General features: G+C 39.2%; 1 protein-coding gene across 3 annotated transcripts in view; it reads right to left on the bottom strand.

Moving 5' to 3' along the window:
* Nucleotides 1-1,147: 1,147 nt before the first annotated feature.
* LYPD6B (LY6/PLAUR domain containing 6B) overlaps nucleotides 1,148-19,044 on the bottom strand; it is a 198,132-nt gene continuing 180,235 nt past the window's right edge. For all 3 annotated transcript variants that reach the window (XM_032286344.1, XM_032286343.1, XM_032286342.1), the window contains 4 exons: nucleotides 11,904-12,055; nucleotides 8,021-8,119; nucleotides 3,393-3,523; nucleotides 1,148-1,844 (listed from right to left, as the gene is read on the bottom strand). In XM_032286344.1, the coding sequence (XP_032142235.1) occupies nucleotides 1,680-1,844; nucleotides 3,393-3,523; nucleotides 8,021-8,119; nucleotides 11,904-12,018 (510 nt within the window). In that variant the 5' untranslated portion in view covers nucleotides 12,019-12,055 and the 3' untranslated portion in view covers nucleotides 1,148-1,679. The remainder of the gene's footprint in view (nucleotides 1,845-3,392; nucleotides 3,524-8,020; nucleotides 8,120-11,903; nucleotides 12,056-19,044) is intronic.

Here is a 19,044-nt window from a genome sequence, read left to right as displayed (position 1 = left end):
AAAGAGCCTTAAGATGAAATGCTCCCTGTGCGTCAAGAATGAGAAGAAACATAAACACAGCTCAGCCCCTGACATCAGTACATAACTACTAAGATGGAATCAACTACATGAAACAATCAAAACAGAAGAAACATTCACTGACTCAGAAGACAAAGAAAACAAGGGAAGTGATCTGGCAAACCATTGCTCAGGCTGAGTAACCATGATTAGCACCATGGTCCCTGCAAATAAAGCAGCTTTCTCCTTAAGCAGTCTTGCCATCCCACAGGTTAGGGGTCAGCAAACTTCCTGAAAAGGGTAAGATGGTAAAGCTTTTAGACTTTGCAGACTGTACAGTCTCTGCTGCATCTCTGCAACCCTGCCATTGTAGCACAAAAGTAGACACAATACATAAACAAGTGGCTATGGCTGTGTTTTAATAAAAACTTATTCACAAAAATGGGTGGTGGAATGTATTTGGCCTGTGGGCCATAATTTGCCAACTCATGTCACAGGTGAGCCTATGTGTCAAGGATAGCCTCATTAATAGAGTCTACAGGGCACCCAACATTCTAATAATGGATATTTAATTAAGAGAAAACCCCATTCCATTAACTCATCACTATAAATACAAGGGCGGAGTGTTTAAAGGTCATCCTGAAGTGTGACTGAAGGCAGGAAATCAGAATTCTAGAAAAGGGAGGAAGATGCTCATTTGAAATTCTGAGATTGCATTATAAGTGGAAAGAGAAGAGAATGGGACCAAACATTTTAGCATGTGTTTACAGAAGTTCTCTTGGTAAACATGGCATGCATACAGAATATGGCTGAAGGAGGAAAAGGGGCACCCCCCCACCACGACCACCTTGCCACTTGGTCTGACTAGAGCTTTTGTACCTACTGCTCAGGGTGCATCATATGACCAGGTGTCATCTTCCTTTGTTAGGGAGGTTTTCCAGACATTCTCAATTCACTAAGTTTGCTTTAGCATCTTAAAATGCATCCTTCCTCCAAAAGAAAAAAAGGTAAGTAACTTTAGCATAGTATTTTACAGTTTAACACATATCACCAAAGGTGCATGGATACAAACGTCAGTGACGTACTTTACAACCCTGGTAATTGTTTCACCAGCGGTCTCCACATTGGTCAAGAAACACACAAGCATGTGTTTACATTGTATAATTTAGAAGCTTTATTTCCCCCCACAATTAGCAAATAGATTTCATACTCATTCAACTGAAAGTTTTCTTCGTACAGTTGCCTTTCTCATTGACTATGCTGTTGGTGGGGAAAATGGCTTGCTCGTGAGGGGGAGGGTTAGATTTCACAGAGATGCTCTGAGCTAATCACATAAACAAGAGGGTTTGACCTGGCAGCCTCTGAGGGAGCCAAGGAGGTCAAGAAATCCTTTCAGCTAAAGGCCTAGCCAGGTGGGACTAGTTGCCAGGATCCTCTAGCTCCCTTTGACCAGGAAGCCTGGAAGTCAGACCATCTTCTCAGGCCCCGCCAAACTCCCATCCTCAATCCTGTGGCCTCATGTGGGAACATTTTAGCAAAGAAAACCACTGGCTTTTGCCTTGGGGTCCAATGTGCACTCTTCACCAAGTGCAAGACTGATCTTCTCTCCAAAGTTCACCATTCGCACAGTTTTTGGCTTGCACGTTAGAGGCTGGTCTCTGCCTCTCCTAGGAATGGTGGCATCATAGCAATGGAAGCACAAAGACCCCAGCGAGCACTGGTAGGTAGGGTGTGGGTGCACTGCTGCCAGATGTTCTCTGAGCGTGCATGACGGCAAACACTGCATTAGTGTGATTGGTGGGTAGTTCCACATTGCAGATCATTCCTTCACAGCAAGACCTACACTCCTGTTACAAAAAGGAGAGAGGAACGGACAGTGAATAATTGGAACAGGGAAGGGGCAAAAGAAAGGAAGATAAAAGAAAGCTTCTTCAGCCCCATCTGAAGACAGACAATTGGAGTTGATTATCCAATTTTGCATCCTCTAGGCTCTTGGGTACCCTTCCCCCACCAATGCCAATGGAGTGGAAGGGAAAAACCATGCTGAGAGTCTTCTGTGATTTCTCCGCATCAAACCCAAGCATTAGCAAGGCAAAGAGGAAGAGAAACTGAATAAGTCTGTTTGATTGAGTCCACAAATCTTCTAAAGGTTTGTGAGGGAAAACACTGAGGCAAAACCGAAAGCTAGGAACCTTTTGAATTAGTCATTGATTTTCTTTCTCAGTGCTACTTGTTAGCGGATAATAATGACTCTCTATTGTCTATGCTGACACCTGATTCTTATCATTAAAGTAGCAGTGGTTTGCTAATTATGGTTGCTGAGTGGTGTAAGAAAAAAAAAAGGCTTGTCCTTAACAGGTGTTTCCAGGGAATGTTTTCAGGTAATACCAAAGTGTGCCAAGTACAATGCCTGAACCTGATAAACCCAGCCATTCGTAGAGGCTTCCAGGATGGCTAGGTACGATAAAGGCATCAATTCTAGGTATCCATATCAGTGGTTCTCAACCCTGGCTGCACATCAGAATCACCTCAGGGAACTTTTTAAAAAGATCCTGACATCCAGGACCCTACTCTGAGGTTCTGTTTCAACTGGTCTGGAAAGCCTGACGGCCTGCATCCCTCAATAACAAGCAGAGCTTGTAAAAGTTACCGAGGTGATTCTCGTGTAGCTAGAGCTAAAAGCTACTGATAAAATAATCATTTTCTGTACTTACAGGGTAAATCAAATTCTAAAACCTCATGAAATGAATATACTTTCGAGTAATTTTTTCTCAAGCATTTCGGAATTCCAGGCATATAAAGGAGTGAAATGCTCGTTTAGAATGATAGAATGAGAATGTTAAAGCAATCAATTGATCTAAAAGGCACCTATAGTTCATCATATTAAACTGAGGCTAATCCTTCAGACTCCCTTCCTCATCTAAGCACAGACAGTGGATAACACAAGGTTCCCTTCAGAAATGCTGTCACCATAGTCCTCTCGCCACCTTCCAGGGTACCCTTGCAGCGTTCTTGGTGACTCCTGGCCACGAACAGAGCAGGTGAGCTGGACCCTGTAAGGGTCACCATTTTCTTGTGAATGGTTTGCTCTCGTGACACCAGAGTTGGCTTTACACCGTTCATCCACAGTCTGAGGTCTAAGGTCTAGCTCTGGAGTCTGGGAAATGCCATGTGTTTGTAGTAACATTATTTTTTGTTGAAGGAGAGAAAGTCTTCAACTGTTCTTTTGTCTCTATTTTATCTTTGTTATGGAGTCTTTCCTCAAAATGTAAACATGGTCAACATATTACTTCTCCTTCCTGCCTCTCCCGTGATCTATGACTTACCATTACTAGCAAGAATGTTCAGAGAATAACACGCGCACACACACACACACACACACACACGATCCTTACCGTATGTTCAGAATCTCGGCTGTGGTGGCAACCGACAAAATGACATTCACTTCTAGAAGCACACTTTTTGGTGATGGATGTGCTTCTTCCGTGGCTGGTGAAGTGATGAACTGTCAAACAGTACTGTGTATCTAGGCAAGAGGAAACAAACAAAAAAAACCAAAAGGCAATTTCATTATCCACATTACAAAAGAGACCTCTCAATGACGATTGCAGAAAGGACTCAAATTCAGGATGGTCCTGAGGTTTCTGGGTGAGACATTTCATAGCAGTGAACTCTTAAGGTTCTTAGGTGGTATTTTTGAAAAGACACCAGCTTCTGAAGCACATGTGTGTTTTGAAAATGAATGTAAATGGGCACTCATCCTGTGGTGTCAGAGCTAATGAAAAACTGCAAGCACATTATCAAAACATGGGTCTGCTCGTTTGATATGAAAATATTTATGTCTCTGGCTCTCTCTTTCTTCTCCTGAAGCTCGTTCTCGGATTCTAAAATAAAATGACAATTGTGAAGGTAAAATGCAATGGGGTCAGAACACTTGTTGCATTATTCATCATTTTTCTCTTATATACTAATAGGCCATGTGGTAAGCTGGAGTGAAAAGCAGATGCTTCGAATTACACATCATGATCACCTTCCTCACTCATCTATTAAATTGCAAAACCTGTAATTAATTTTGCACCAACCTAATAATTTCTATTCTGGTTTTAATTCTACCAACATGTTAGACTTTTCTCATCAGTGCATTTCCATTTTTTCTCCTCCTCTTTAATTAGCCCTTACTTTCTCTGTTTCCCACCTACCACACCTCCTTCTCATTATAACTATAGTACCCCATTTCTACCCAGAGTTATCCTTAAGGCTTTAACCACTCACATTTTATTACTTTGGGTTCTTTCAAGAAGTTTCGCCGGGCGTGGTGGCTCAAGCCTGTAATCCCAGCACTTTGGGAGGCCGAGGCGGGTGGATCACGAGGTCAAGAGATCGAGACCATCCTGGTCAACATGGTGAAACCCCGTCTCTACTAAAACTACAAAAAATTAGCTGGGCATGGTGGTGCATGCCTGTAATCCCAGCTACTCAGGAGGCTGAGGCAGGAGGATTGCCTGAACCCAGGAGGCGGAGGTTGCGGTGAGCTGAGATCGCGCCATTGCACTCCAGCCTGGGTAACAAGAGCGAAACTCCGTCTCAAAAAAAAAAAAAAAAAGTTTCATTCAATGTTCTAGGACATTCTTCTTTGGTTCTGTGTCTCTTTCATAGGTACCAGAGGACAGTGAAATGCTTCTTAGTTTATTGATCAGAGATTACAACAGCAATGTCACAGAATGGGGGAAAAATTGGATGAAAGTTGAGAAGGCTGGGTTTATGGAACTGCCTTTGTCACAGGTGAGAAAGTCATGTTAGATCTTCTGAGCTCATTTTTTGTTTTTTAGTAAAATGATGATAGATAATAAGTACCTTGATGCTTTGATAGGGTTGTTGTGTGCTTTAAATAATATGAACAGTAGCAAGCCTATATTGCGTGTGCACCAGTAGCCAGGTACTCTTTCTTCTAACTCATATTCAAGCATTCAATCCTCATCATGTCTTAAAGTAAGCTATATTAAAATCCTCATTTTACAGGTAAACTGAGGACAATTTCTTGCCCATAGGAAGAAAACAGTGAAAGCCCAGGAGGTTTTCTAGGGCTTGCACTCTTAACCAGAACATTATTCCACCCCTCAGTACACTTAATATTAAACCATTCGGCAATTGATACAGTTTGAATCTACATCCCCACCCAAATCTCATATCAAATTGTGAGCCCCAGTGTCGGAGAGGGGAGGTGATTAAATCATGGGAGTGGATCCTTCATGAATGGTTTAGCACCATCCTCTTAGTGCTGTTCTTGTGATAGTGAGATCTCACGAGATCTGCTTGTCTAAAACTATGTAGCACCTCCTCCCTCTCTTTCTTACTCCTGCAACGACCATGTGAGGGGCCTCATTCCGCTTTGTCTTCCACCACGATTGTAAGTTTCCTGAGCCCTCCCCAGAAGCCAAGGAGAGGCCAGCATCATGCTTTCTGTACAGCCTATGGAACTGTCAGCCAATTAAATCTCTTTCCTTCATAAATGACTCAGTCTCAGGTGTTTCTTTATAGTAATGCAAGAAGGGACTAAAACAGTGATATAATGTAGAGTGCCCTACAAGAGTAGGTGACTTCCAGATTCAGAAAGAAAGGGAGCCACTAAAATTCGGGAGAAAACATTTCAATTTTTACTCCAAACAAAGAAGAATCAAAAACTGGTAGCTGCATGTGTTCTTACAGAATGGCACATATGCTAAGGCAGCCCTAAAATGTCAGCATAAAAGCCAAGGTAAATAAAACAAGAAATGTCATTCTTGTCATATCCTGTCACACAGAGAACTTTTAACAAGACCGACAGGGCACAGAAGTGAAGCTGTGAAGTGAAAAGGAAACCTGAGATGACAAAGAACAATAGCCCTAGGCCTATTTTTCCCAAGAAATGGTTGACTATCACTCCCCGAAATGACAAAGTGAAAAGTAAGAAATTACACCCTCAATTAGAATTCCAGGTGGTTAGTATCTTTGGGACCTGCCCGTCTACAGTCAAGAACATCATTTCATGCCATGCTGGAATGCAGGGACATTCTGTATTGAGCCCATTAAGAATCAGCCTCTCAGGTAGATGCAGCAAAGCTGACTCTCTTCCACCCTTCCCATCTCTGATGTTTTCTTGGTAGTGGAAAGCTGCAGTTTCTCCTTTGGGTCAGCCATGTTTCAACAGAGAAGAAATCCTAAAACCCAGAAACAGCCATGCGTCTTCTTTGCCTGCATGCTAAAATGGCTTTGGTCAACTAACGACAAATTGGAGCATTAGGCATAAGCCTAGTAGGAACAGTGTTTGGGTACGATTCAGAACAATAGCATGATTCATGAAGATAAGGCCTAACAAGTTGGACATCAGTCCCACAGTTTACTACTGTTCTCACTCTTGCCACCCAGTTTTCAAGGCAACGTAAAGCAACTTGTTAAAGGATGATACTCTCTGAAATAAATTAGTAAAGAGAAACATCAACAAAGCTTGAAAACCTTGAAATAACGAAGATAAATTTCTCTTGAAAATGTAGACATAAATCCCCAAATAAACACAATCATACATACACATACACTCATAAGCGCACTCGCAATTTAAGGACGATCCCTCAATAGAAATGTAAAAGAATCTCAAGAAAAACATATTTTGGTAATTAATTATTCTTGAAAATAAAAAAAAAAAACAACACTGTCCTTATGGCTGTCACCGCCATTTGTGCTAATTTATGGCATAAGAATCTCGGGCACAGTAGAGGTCTCCAGTGTGTAGTATTTATTGGCTCCACACGTTGCCTTTAACTGGAAGAGGTAAGGCTGAGCCGCTGCTGTAAATAATGTGGTATTGGAATTTCCAAAAGATTCATGATAACAGTAGATTAGAACTAGTTATCTCTAATTCTGTAACAGTTTGTTTTTCTTGGTCTTTTATATCTGAAAAACCTAAAAAACAGTACATCCTAAAATCTGAACAACCGGATCTCCTCATAAGTAGGATTTTAACATTTAAAATCATCGATCAGCACAGTCTGTCTGCTTTACTTCCAGTCTGTATACATTCAATCATTCGTCTCTCCACCTCCTCTGCTCCTACCAACCTAGTCCAAATTCTCATCTTCTGTCTGAAGACAAGAGTCCTCATTTGGGTTCCCTTCTACTCTTGTCCCCAACCCTCCATTCTCCACACATCAGCCAGAGTAATGTTTTAGAACACAACTGCTATGTATTCCTTAGCTTAAAACTCTCTACCACCTTCTCATCACCTTTACAACAAAATCCAAACTATCGAAAAAATAAGCTCCTGCGTGTCCTGGCCCCTGCTTCCCTCTCACATCCTTCCTCCATCTCCCACTAAGCCTCTGCAGTCACTCTCCTTCCTGTTCATTGAAGAGGCCAAGTCAACTATCACTCTTGAAAACTCTGCATTTGCGACTCCCTCTTCCTGGCATCTTCTTCCTATAGATGGCAGCTTGCTGTGTTTACTCAGGTCTTAGTTCTAAGGTACACTCCTCAGGGAATATTTCTCTGACTATCCTGACTATCTAATCAGAGGTTTCCATTCATTCTGTCAGCAAATATTTACTGAGTAAACATGGGCCAGGCACTGGATTAGGCACTGGGATATATCAGTAAACTAAACAAACTAAAAAGATACTTGGAAGTTTGTTAAATGAATGAATGAGTTTCCTAAATATCAATGTATCTCAAGACTACGGAAATTATCCTTTGTTTTGAGATGGTATTACTTTTCTAGAGGTATCATCAAGCATTTCTGAAATTCTGAGAATGCCTTAATCAATATTGTGGTTCTATGTGCTCTCCCTGGTAACTAACATTTAAGAAATTCTTCCTTAAGGCATTCAACTTCAAACTGAGGCTTTGATACCAGTTTCCAAGAACTCTCAATATAGTCTGATGTCAGGATAGTCTCAGAAAAAAAAAAATATCTGATTCCTAAAGAACATTGTCAAGTCAGGAGAGATCCAAATGAAATGAGAACACAGAAGCCTTCCAAACTCAGCACACTTACTTTGTGGACACCATTTGTCTTCTGCCCATCGATTGCAGTTATAATTATCCCCTGCATTTTCACAAGTAAAGCACTTGAAGCTATTTGGAAATGGTGTAGCTTTAAAGAAAAAAGCAAAGTGAAACAGTAAGTTACAGAAGACAAAAATTTCAAACATTGAATATGACACAAAATTAGCAACTTTTAACAGATGAAGCAAAACTTGTAAGCTTTTATCCTTACAATCTCTGTTTCTAGGGAGCTAGATTTATCCATCAGGCTTTTGGGGAATTTTCTTTATTCCCTTTTGTTTAAATATTTTTTCTAAAAATTACCACTATAGAGTAATGAAAGTGATCTCACAGCTGCTTTGAAAGATGCATAGTATTGTTCTATTATCATTTATAATTTGGGAATAAGTAGGGGTTGAAGAGGTGATCCAGGGCGGCAGAGGTATTTGGAACATGTGTCATCCCTGAAAAGAACTCGAGTCAGATTAACCTGAGTTTGAATTCTGTTCGTCCCACAGAATAGTTGTGTGATTTTTTTTAATTCTAAGATATAATAACATTTATATTAATAACAATGAAGATCTCCATGACTTGCAGAGGTATAATGAGGATTAAATGGGAGGTTGCAATAAAAATATTTTGTAGAATCTCTAGTACATCATGCTGGTTTCTGTCCATATGCACTTCCATTACAGCTGCCTTTAACCTCAAACAAGTCATCTCATCTGATAAATGACAATTATCACAAAGTTAGACCTTGGCCAGGAATACAACATTTAATATGAGGATGACAGTAATTCTTAAGCCCTTACAATTAGGACAGATTGTTACAGAAAGAGGTATATCTGAGTTGCTGGCAGTCTGGACTGCGAGCAACTAGTATGTTCTTCTTGTTTTTATGATTTTTTTTTTGCCTTGTATCTTGTAATTTTAGTGGACAAGAAGAAAAAAATCAAATAATTTGACAGTTCTGTATAGACCAGGTATAGGATGCTGTGTAAAACTTTCAATTCTCCCATTTTCAGAGAATGAAACAGACAAAGAAACTGTTTCATTCTCTTTGTTCTATTACAAAGATGGTAACCATCCTACTAATATAACTAGAAGTTCGGGTGAAAAATCAGAAAGCAGTGGGTATTTCAGATAAAGGGGAGGATATGTATGGTAGCATAAAACAACAAAAATATTAAAAGCTGAAGTTTGGAGGACAAGAAGTTAAATATTAAGAATATATTTAAGTTTGCTTATGTTCAGAAGTGTATTAGCAGGTAAATAAATAAATAACGACATCCATTTTCACCAAATAAATCAGTACAGTTGAAAAATACTAATAGTCAGTGCTGGTAGGTAAATGGTTAAATTATAAATTGGCACAATCTTTTTGATTTAGTAATTCAATTCCAATTCCAGGAAATCTATTCTAAGGTCATTAGCCAATTGAAGGGAAAAGTGTATTTTAAAATATTTTCAATGAAGAATTATTTAACATTTAATTTGCTTGTGACTTTTTTTCTTTCTGATATAAAGTATAGGGGAATAGTGGAATAAGCTACAGACCAGCCTTATGATTTTTTAAACGCAGAAGGCATTAAACTATCTTCAAAGACATTGGGAAATATTCAAAATATGTGTAAAGAGGGGAAAAGTAGTGTAAAACTAAAATTGTAAGATCTCAGTATATCACATATTTAACTACACATACATAGAAAAAAAATGCTGGAAGGAAATATTTCAAAATGTAAAGAAAAGCTCCTGTGAATCTTTAGGTTATGAATATATTTTACTTTCTTCTATCATTTTCTGTCTCTTTGGAATTTTCTATAATGAGCATGTATTACTTTTTTTCTTTTTTAAAATGATTTTTTCTCATCAACAGATTGTGCTAAGCTTAAAAATTTCAAAATTTGTAGATAAGTTAGAGTCTATGAAAATGATGTCTGTGCCATGTCTTTCAGCTATCAGTATATAATTATTACCAATTTAGAAATGTATAATGGTAGTTCAAGGTGCGTATGTGTAGTATATGTATGTATATGTACATGTGTGTAGTATACATGTGTATGCACACAGAGATGACCATCCCAAATAATAAAACACAACGTAAAGAACAGTAGTTATAGGGATCGCATCTAGGAGTAGTATAAGGAGAGAAGGTTTTTATACCTGACTATGTATCAACAGTATCAGAGAGCTCCTTAAACAAAAAAAAGCAGGTAAAAAAGATAAAAGACATAAATATATTCTACATATCACCCTCTTGACTATTAAATCTCTGGAGAAGTGATTAGGGATATGCAGTTAAAAAGCCTTTCATCATGATTCTGAGACTCTTCCAGGTATGGGAACTACAGACATTCACCTGTATACCAAAAAAATTTTTATTTATAAGAATCACTCTCTGATAAAGTATAACAAAGAAGTTTTATTTGTCTGGAAAGAATGGAGGGGTGATGACATATGTATACAAACACATATCTATACATATGTACATAAAACGTATTAACATACATATCCTGTTGATGATATACACCAATATTTGCCTATCTTTAAACTATTAGTAGAAAAGTTGAGTCTTATGTAACCTTTGCTAATGGGGTTATGCATGGTAGTAATGAAAATCCAGGTGACATTTCTAAAGACACTGGCATTTGGGTTGGTTCCAAGTCTTTGCTATTGTAAACAGGGCCACAATGCATAATGCCCAACCAAATGCCCATCAATGATAGACTGAATAAAGAAAATGTGGCACATATATACCATGGAATACTATGCAGCCATAAAAAAGGATGAGTTCATGTTTTTTGCAGGGACATGCATGAAGCTAGAAACCATCATTCTCAGCAAATTGACACAAGAACAGAAAACCAAACACTGCATGTTCTCACCCATAAGTGGGTATTGAACAATGAGAACACATGGACACAGGGAGGGGAACATCATACACTGGGGCCTGTTGGTGGGTAGGCAGGGGTTAGGGGAGGGATAGCAGGGATTGGGGAGGGATAACATTAAGAGAAATACCTAATGTAGATGACGGGGGGATGGATGTAGCAAACCACCATGACATGTGTATACCTATGTAACAATTCTGCACAGTCTGCACATGTACCCCAGAACTTAAAGTATAATAAAAAGAAAGAAAGAAAGAAAATCAGGTGATATTTCCTTCCAAATTTCAAACATACAAACCTGTTTTCAAACCTGGCCATTTGAAAGAATTAATAAATCATGCAGAAACATTCAACAGCCAATTTTCTTCTCCAGTGAAGACATAGAGAAAAAACAATAAATTTCCTCTACTATGCCATGATTAGGAACGGTGTTCAAAAGCTTTTTTTAAAAACAAGAATGCTTTTAAAACTTCAGCAGGAAGACAGACCATTTTAAAGAAATGGTGAAAATTTCTCAGCCAGGTGCGGTGGCTCACGCCTATAATCCCAGCATTTTGTGAGGCTGAGGTAGATGGATCATGAGGTCAAGAGATCAAGGCCATCCTGGCTAACAAGGTAAAACCCCATCTCTACTAAAAATACAAAAAATTAGCCAGGCATGGTGATATGCACCTGTAGTCCCAGCTACTCAGGAGGCTGAGGCAGGAGAATCATTTGAATCCAGGAGGCAGAGGTTGCAGTGAGCTGAGATCACGCCACTGCATTCCAGCCTAGGGGACAGAGCGAGACTTCATCTCAAAAAAAAAAAGAAAAAAGAAAGAAATGGAGAAAATTTCTCTTACCATATAATGAACCACGGAAGTTATGGAAACTTTCTGTTTTATTCTAGGTATAAACCAAACGTTCTGAGAAAGACGAGGTTACAATAAATGGAAAAGGAGGCTTCATATGAACACTGTGACCCCACAGCCATGAACTAGGATGGCAACCACCACTACTTACGATCGAGAGGAGGCCTCACATTATAGAAGTTGATATTCTTGGCAAATGCCCAGCTTTCGGAGAAGATAATGATCTGGACAACAGCTATAGCCAGAGTGTGACAGAGGAGCAGCATGCTGACCTTGTGTGCTGGGTGGTCCAAACTCTTCTATCTGCGGTGAAAAGACACGCTGGGTCAGTTTCTTTACATTTTACACATCAATGGGTGAGTGTTTTGCTTCTGTTTGGAAAGCTCCATTATCCAAATATATCCAACCATCTACCTGTTTGTAGGGCCAGGACCTGTGAGTAAACTGCATTATTTTTGATCAGATGAAAAGTAAGTAATGACCGCCTTCTACTGGTCAGGTCTCTGCTCTAGCCAGGTGGGCTTTAGCAGAACACTCAATGGCCTTTTGAGTTCAGAAAGAACAAGCAGCCGGAGCTGGCCTGGCTGCACCCCGTTCCCTCAGTGCCTGAGGCTAGCTGGTTTCCTCTTGCTGAATCACCAGATCTCTTAAATTAACCGTGGTTCTGAGGCAAGTTAAGCCAAAGTCACTGGACCACCTATCTGTCAGTTCCATTCCCTGAGTAAATATTTATATTTGATAAATTTGTGACTCTTTCAAAACCTGGAAGAAACAATAAAAGTGGGAGCAGTGAGAAGGACAGCAGGGGAAAGGACAAGGAGTTTGAGAAATAAAATCTCCACCAGATCCCAGAGCGCACAGATACTAAGAAGAGAAACAAGAGTGGTTGTGAACTGCCAGCCCCTTCTGTTTCTGTCACCTTGGGCATCAGAAGCTGCCAGGAGGTTCTAGAGGAAACAGAAGAAAAGTTATCTGAAAAGCTGACAATCATATAATATTAGTCCTGGTCCACAATACTACTCATTACATTTATATAGACTTTAAGTAGACAGGGAAAAGAACCCACGAAATGACAGGCATGAACATTAGCACTAAGTAAAAGATATGACGTCTTACACCCCTGGCTCTACTCCCCCAGCAACTGACCTGGTACCAAGAAAATTTATAATGTCACCACTGACAGGTTTCCATTGACAAGGGGGAGGTGTGGGCCGCAGAAAAAGTGTGTAACTTGGAACGCAGAGACTTTGGTTCAGGTGCCGGCCCTGCTATTTATTAGCTGCCTGACCTTGGGCAAGCTCTTTAAACTCTATTAACCTCAATTTCTTCATCTGTAAAGTGGCTTATTAATACCTACACTGCCCACATATTTAGGTAAATGTGAGCATCAGAATATAGGTGAAGAAAGGATCACATAGGATTGTGTACATAACTCATCAAAAAAGTTCTGTGAAAATATTGGAATACTAGAGTTCAATAATATTGGCTGAACTCCTTCTTGCTGAATGAGCTGGTTTCAGTGGGTTTAGGGATTTTTCCAAAGGAAAAATGTTTGATCCCTGCATATGCAGGCGTAATCCTTCACATGCACATTTTGTCTGAAGCCAGAGCAAGAATGCATAGATTCTAGGAATTTTCTTCCCTCTCTGATTGTGGGTATTCTGATTTTGCATGTGTCGTAATATGTCTGCCTATGAGGAGGGAACTGAATTATTAGACAATATGTAGCCACAACATCCTTTCATCCCTATTGATGGTGTTGCCACTGATAGAACTGAGTTGCTAAGAAAGTACTTCGAGTTATAAAACAACAACAAAAAATTTCATGAGTAGGTTTCAAAAAAACAATAGCTAAACTTTCTACATGGCATTATAGCTCATGTACATAATCATACCTAGTGAGATATAAAAATATATATAATTCTTTCCTGATTCATTTTAGAAACCAAGATTGACCTTCAGTTATTGGATTTCCAAATTCTATTCTTATGCTCTTTCTGAAGAAATGGACAGTTAGCAAACAATATTATCCCTTACAGTCAAGTGGTTACACTGATACAAATTCTGCTTCTCCTATTCATTTATCTGAGTTGGTCTGTTCCATAGTCATTATTATACCTCTTCTTTATACCAGTGGAGACCCCTTGAGTGGGGGAGACTAATCCCTTTTTCACAATCTCATAATAACTGTGTTCTAGTAGCTATCCACAGGTGTTCTTGTGATATGGAGACAAGGCCTAAGACACAGATTTCAGTGTCATGTTGTCTATATTCAAATCTCTTTTTCACCACTAAGCAACTAGGGGACCTTAGGCAAGCTGCTGAAGAAATCCAAGCCTTGGCTTCCTCATCTCTAAAACAAGCATAGGATAGTACTTACCTCATAGTTTTGAAGTGAGGACTGAAAACGACCCAGTGTATAGGCACTAAGCACATAGTTTGCATGCACTGAGTCACTGAGCTGAGCACATATGCTGAGCACATGGTTAAAGCTCTATTTATTGAGCACTTTTTCCTCAATACTAAAGGGCATTGGCTCAAATACCTGCATCCAAAACTGCTATTTGGTGCAAGTTACTTAACTTCCCTGTACCACAATTTTTGCATCTATAAATGGGAGTCATAATAATTCCCACTTCATACGGTTGTAGGAATTAAATTAATACCTACAAAGCATTTAAACTAATTAGCTATGCACGTGGAATTTTGCCAATTTTTACTAAGTAAACACTTATTATTATGAACAAATCACCAGTTTGGTATCACAAGCCAAAAATCTGGTTTTCCTCATGTAATCTCAGCATGAGACAAAACCCCGTTCATTCATTCAACATGTTGTTATTGATACCTAGTAAATAACAAGTTATTGTTATCACTGGCTCCCCAACAAGGTCCTGACTCTAATGCAAATTGTACTTTAGAGGGAGAAGACAGGCAATACATGTGGACAAAACGTAATTTCGGATAGTCATAAATTTCATGAAGGAAACACAGTAAGGTGAGACATTACTGAATAGAAGGTGCTACTTTACACAGACAGTGGCCCCAGTATGTCTCTGCTAATAGGTGACGTTCGAACAGGTAAATTAAATGATGGGAAAGAATTAGCAAAGCAAAGAATCAAGGGAAAAGTAACCAAGGTCCTAAGATGGGAAGAAGCTTGCCTTATGGGGGGAACTCAGAAAGCAGGCAGTGTGGCTGAAACATGAAGAGATAGGGGACGGGACAGTTGGGGAGTCGGCGGGGCCAGATCACACAGATGCTTACAGGCCATGGCAAGAGTTTTGAGTCTAGCAAAATCAAGAAATTGTTTAATTTAGACCATCTAGTTGTGTAAAATACCAAGAACCCTTTTTCTCTATCAAGGAATTGGTCCCAGATTCCTAGCCTTGTTTCTAGTTCCTGGATTAAAGGGATACAAATCATAGTGAACATAGAGGAATACAGAATTCAGATATACCACAAAGGTCCCTCTAAGCATAAATGATAGACAACTTAAAAACAACTGATTGAAAACAACAAGAATTAGACTTCTTTTCTGGTTCTTCCATCCTTCAAAATAGCACTGTAGGGACCCTAGTGTCACTGTCATTGTACAAGTGAGTAAACTGTGGTTTAGTGTCAACAGACGTAAAGATCCCAGCACGCTGCCCAGAACATACCATCCTCTCAAAAAACTTCCACATAGCACAGCCTAGCCTGCGAAGCTTGAAAACTAATGATAATTATACCAAAAAAATTGCTTCCATATAGACAAAATGTATTTTCATTTCCATTTTTAACTAAAACAGCATAGACTTATTCTATCAAAATTCTGCAAAACTGCCAAAGTTTTGCCTGTCAAGTGAGGAAAGTAATAAATAAAAATGTCTTCTATTTCCAAAGCATGCTTTCTAATCTATTACCATCTACTGCTTCTTCCTGAGCACCTATATCTATCTCTATCTATTCTTCAGTGTGTAGGTTTGTATTAACATGACTGTTTTTATTTTTCACAACTCAAACACATTAGGATAATGAAAAAGTAAATGACTAACCATAGTAGCTGACAGTTGTTTTACATTTAGAATAATCTCACAGAGACTCTGAACTAAAAATTATCTGCCGAGACTTTACTGAGTAGGCTTTCATTGCAGTCTTTGTGGCAGAACAAGGTTTACAAAAGAGCTTATATTTTGCTCCAGAGGGGAAGAAATCTTTCATCTGGATTAGATTACACCGTTCAGATTATTTTCTCTGAAGCTACCACATAGAGCAGTGTTACTTCTTCATATGGGAAGAGAGGTGACCTATGAGCATCTTCAAGGTTATTTGCAAAATTATGTGTCTAGACATGTTTTCCCTCTGTGTGGAGTATCTCAAGGGAATCCACATAATTGATTCTGGAGATCCATATAATGGTTAAGAGTGGCTGCTTGCTGTTTCAGAATATGGCTATAATAATTTGGCTTCCCGTGACTTAGACATTTTCATATTTTGACACTAAAAGAAAAAGTTCCACATACATATTAGGTATTTGGTCCACTTCATGAACTCAAGGGCAGCTCAAAACATTTTTCCCGACACAGAGTTTATTACCTTCATCCATCTTTCCCACATAGTAGGCCTGGTCAGAAATCCCTCACCCATGGTACTGATCTTTCCTGAGTTTTATGAGTCGTCCCTTTGGAAGATGTTAATACTTGCTCCAGAATGCAGAGTGCTTCTTTGCCAGAAAGAAGGAATTTCTGCAAGGCATATTTATAGGGATACAGCAGGGATAGGGAATTCTCAGGCTTCCAGAGAACGGCAGGTAACCAGATTTGTAAAGTTAGGAAACCCCACCTGAGACTTTGGCCTACTACTGACCAGAATTAAGGACTTACCTGGCTCTTGGTCCAGAAGCATGACTATTTCCCAGGTCTGAGCACTGCTAATCATCTCATCCAACATGTGGTGTTTTACGCTTCCCGGGAAAAGACAAAGTTAATGGGGTCTTCAGGAAGCAACACATCTTTGACATCATAAACTCTTTTGAGGAAGGAAAATGATCCACATTATTTTTTTGTTATATTCCCCAGGCCATGCTCAGTGCATGCTAGATACTCAGTAAATACTTTATGGAATAGAGCCAACCTCATTAGCAATGACCTATAGAGAGTACCTTAGTAAGCAAGACAAAAGTTGTGGGCAGTAAAGAGTTGGCAGAGTATCCAAAGATGATAAAGAAATGATGAAAGGAGAATTGAAAAAGAAGAGACTAAACAAAGGTGGCAAATACTGGCATGTCTTGCACAATTGCTAAAAAATGAGTCAGCAAGCAGAAGGCCAACTTCAGCTGCCAATAAAACAAATGAAATAGATAATGTAAGGGGAACAGTTCTACTCAGTGCAACATGCCTATCAGCACTTAACATTCACACCTTCCTGCAAGCACCACTTATCTCACAGAAAGACATTTTAATGACAATCTTTAACAGTCCTGGCTTCCCTTGTAAAACGAATAGAAGCCAAAGTGGAAATTCAAAATGAGAGCTGAAATTTTACTCAGAAAGAATGGAATAGACAAAAAGCCTCCTCTTCCAAAGGGAAATTAGCCAGAAAAGTTTACCATTTACAAGAGTTGTGCTACTTGCTTCTGGCTCTTAGGCCAGGTTGGCAACTGGAGATATTCTGGTTCCCATTAAATTTAGGAAAAGTACTGGTGGGGCTTAGCCAAGACCAAATGCTCACTCCCTTCCCTTTAGGGGACCTGAGGATTCAGTTCCTAACCTTCCCTGGGCATTGGGAAACCAGTTCCTATGGCTTTAATTTCTATCTTTGCTAATAGGTTCTCTATTTCTGGTACATGGAGGGCTGATTTTCCCCACACGTTTAAATATGCATTATTTTAATTTTAAATATATTTAATCTATCATTCTATTCACTGGAAGCAGAATAGGAGAGAGAACTCAAGCTTAGAATCAACCCCATCATCTTGATCTGATGATATTAGCTCTCTATAGAGCACAACAGACTTTACTCTTGGGTAACAACATTCAACAGGGAAAAACAGAGTCATGATTCAGCCTTAGCTTTCATTACAGCTTGTCCAAATCTTGAAAGCAGTACAATTATAAGTCGTGCATTTGTACCAGGTACTGTACTAAGCATACTGTCCCTGTGCTCTCATAAATTACTGGGACCAAAAAGTCAATATGAGCCACTGATAAGAGGTGACTGACAAAAATTAATGCAATCATCTTTGAGAGGAGGAATAACAATGAGCGTTAGGTTCACAAAGACCAAGAAGAAAATTCGGTTTTACATTTATTAACCAGGTGACCACGGAGTTAAGAAATATTGTGCCCATTTGCCAGTAAGAAAAATGAGTCTTAGAGTCACACAGGAAACTAAGTTGTGGTGTGGATTGAGCACAATTACGTAAGTAAAATACATTTTACTTAGATGGGGTTCAAGAAATCTTAGGTGCCTGCATCTCTCATTTCTCCCTCCTTCATCCTTGCTTTTGACATTATTAGCAGCAGAATAGAGATCAGATCAAGAGGCATAAATATTCAACTTCATTACATATTGGCTGGACAAAACCTGGTCAACAGGATTGAGTTCTGTGTGCTTTCTTTCTTTCTTTTTTTTTTTTTTTGAAGTGTCAAAAAATATTTATTTATTTTTTCAACAAGTAAAATATTTATTTAATTTTTCAGTGAACAGAATACAAAATGAAGCCAAAATGCTCCTACTTGTATTTACAAGATAGTTGTAAAGTTATTTTGTGACTTGCAATATTATTATTTTTTCATAAATATATTTTATTGCATTTTAGGTTCTGGGATACATGTGAAGAACATGCAAGATTGTTGCATAAGTACATACATGGCAATGTGGTTTGCTGCCTCCATCCCCATCACCTATATCTGGCATTTCTCCCCATGTTATCCCTCCCAACTCCCTACCCCTTACTGTCCCTCCCCTAGTCACTCCCCCACAGGCCTCAGCGTGTGATGCTCCCCTCCCTGTGTCCATGTGTTCTCATTGTTCAACACACGCCTATGAGTGAGCACATGTGGTGTTTGATTTTCTGTTCTTGTGTCAGTTTGCTGAGAATGATGGTTTCCAGGTTCATCCATGTGCCTACAAAGGACAGAAACTCATCGTTTTTTATGGCTGCATAGTGTTCCATGGTGTATACATGCCACATTTTTTCCTGACCGGTCTGTCATCAGTGGGCATTTGGGTTGGTTCCAAGTCTTTGCTATTGTAAACAGTGCTGCAATGAACATACATGTGCATGTGTCCTTATAATAGAATGATTT

The sequence above is a fragment of the Sapajus apella genome, unplaced genomic scaffold, assembly GCF_009761245.1.
Source record: "Sapajus apella isolate SASKATOON/1434 unplaced genomic scaffold, GSC_monkey_1.0 scaffold18, whole genome shotgun sequence".
Lineage (NCBI taxonomy): Eukaryota > Metazoa > Chordata > Mammalia > Primates > Cebidae > Sapajus > Sapajus apella.
This window is presented reverse-complemented; position numbering and strand designations above follow the sequence as displayed.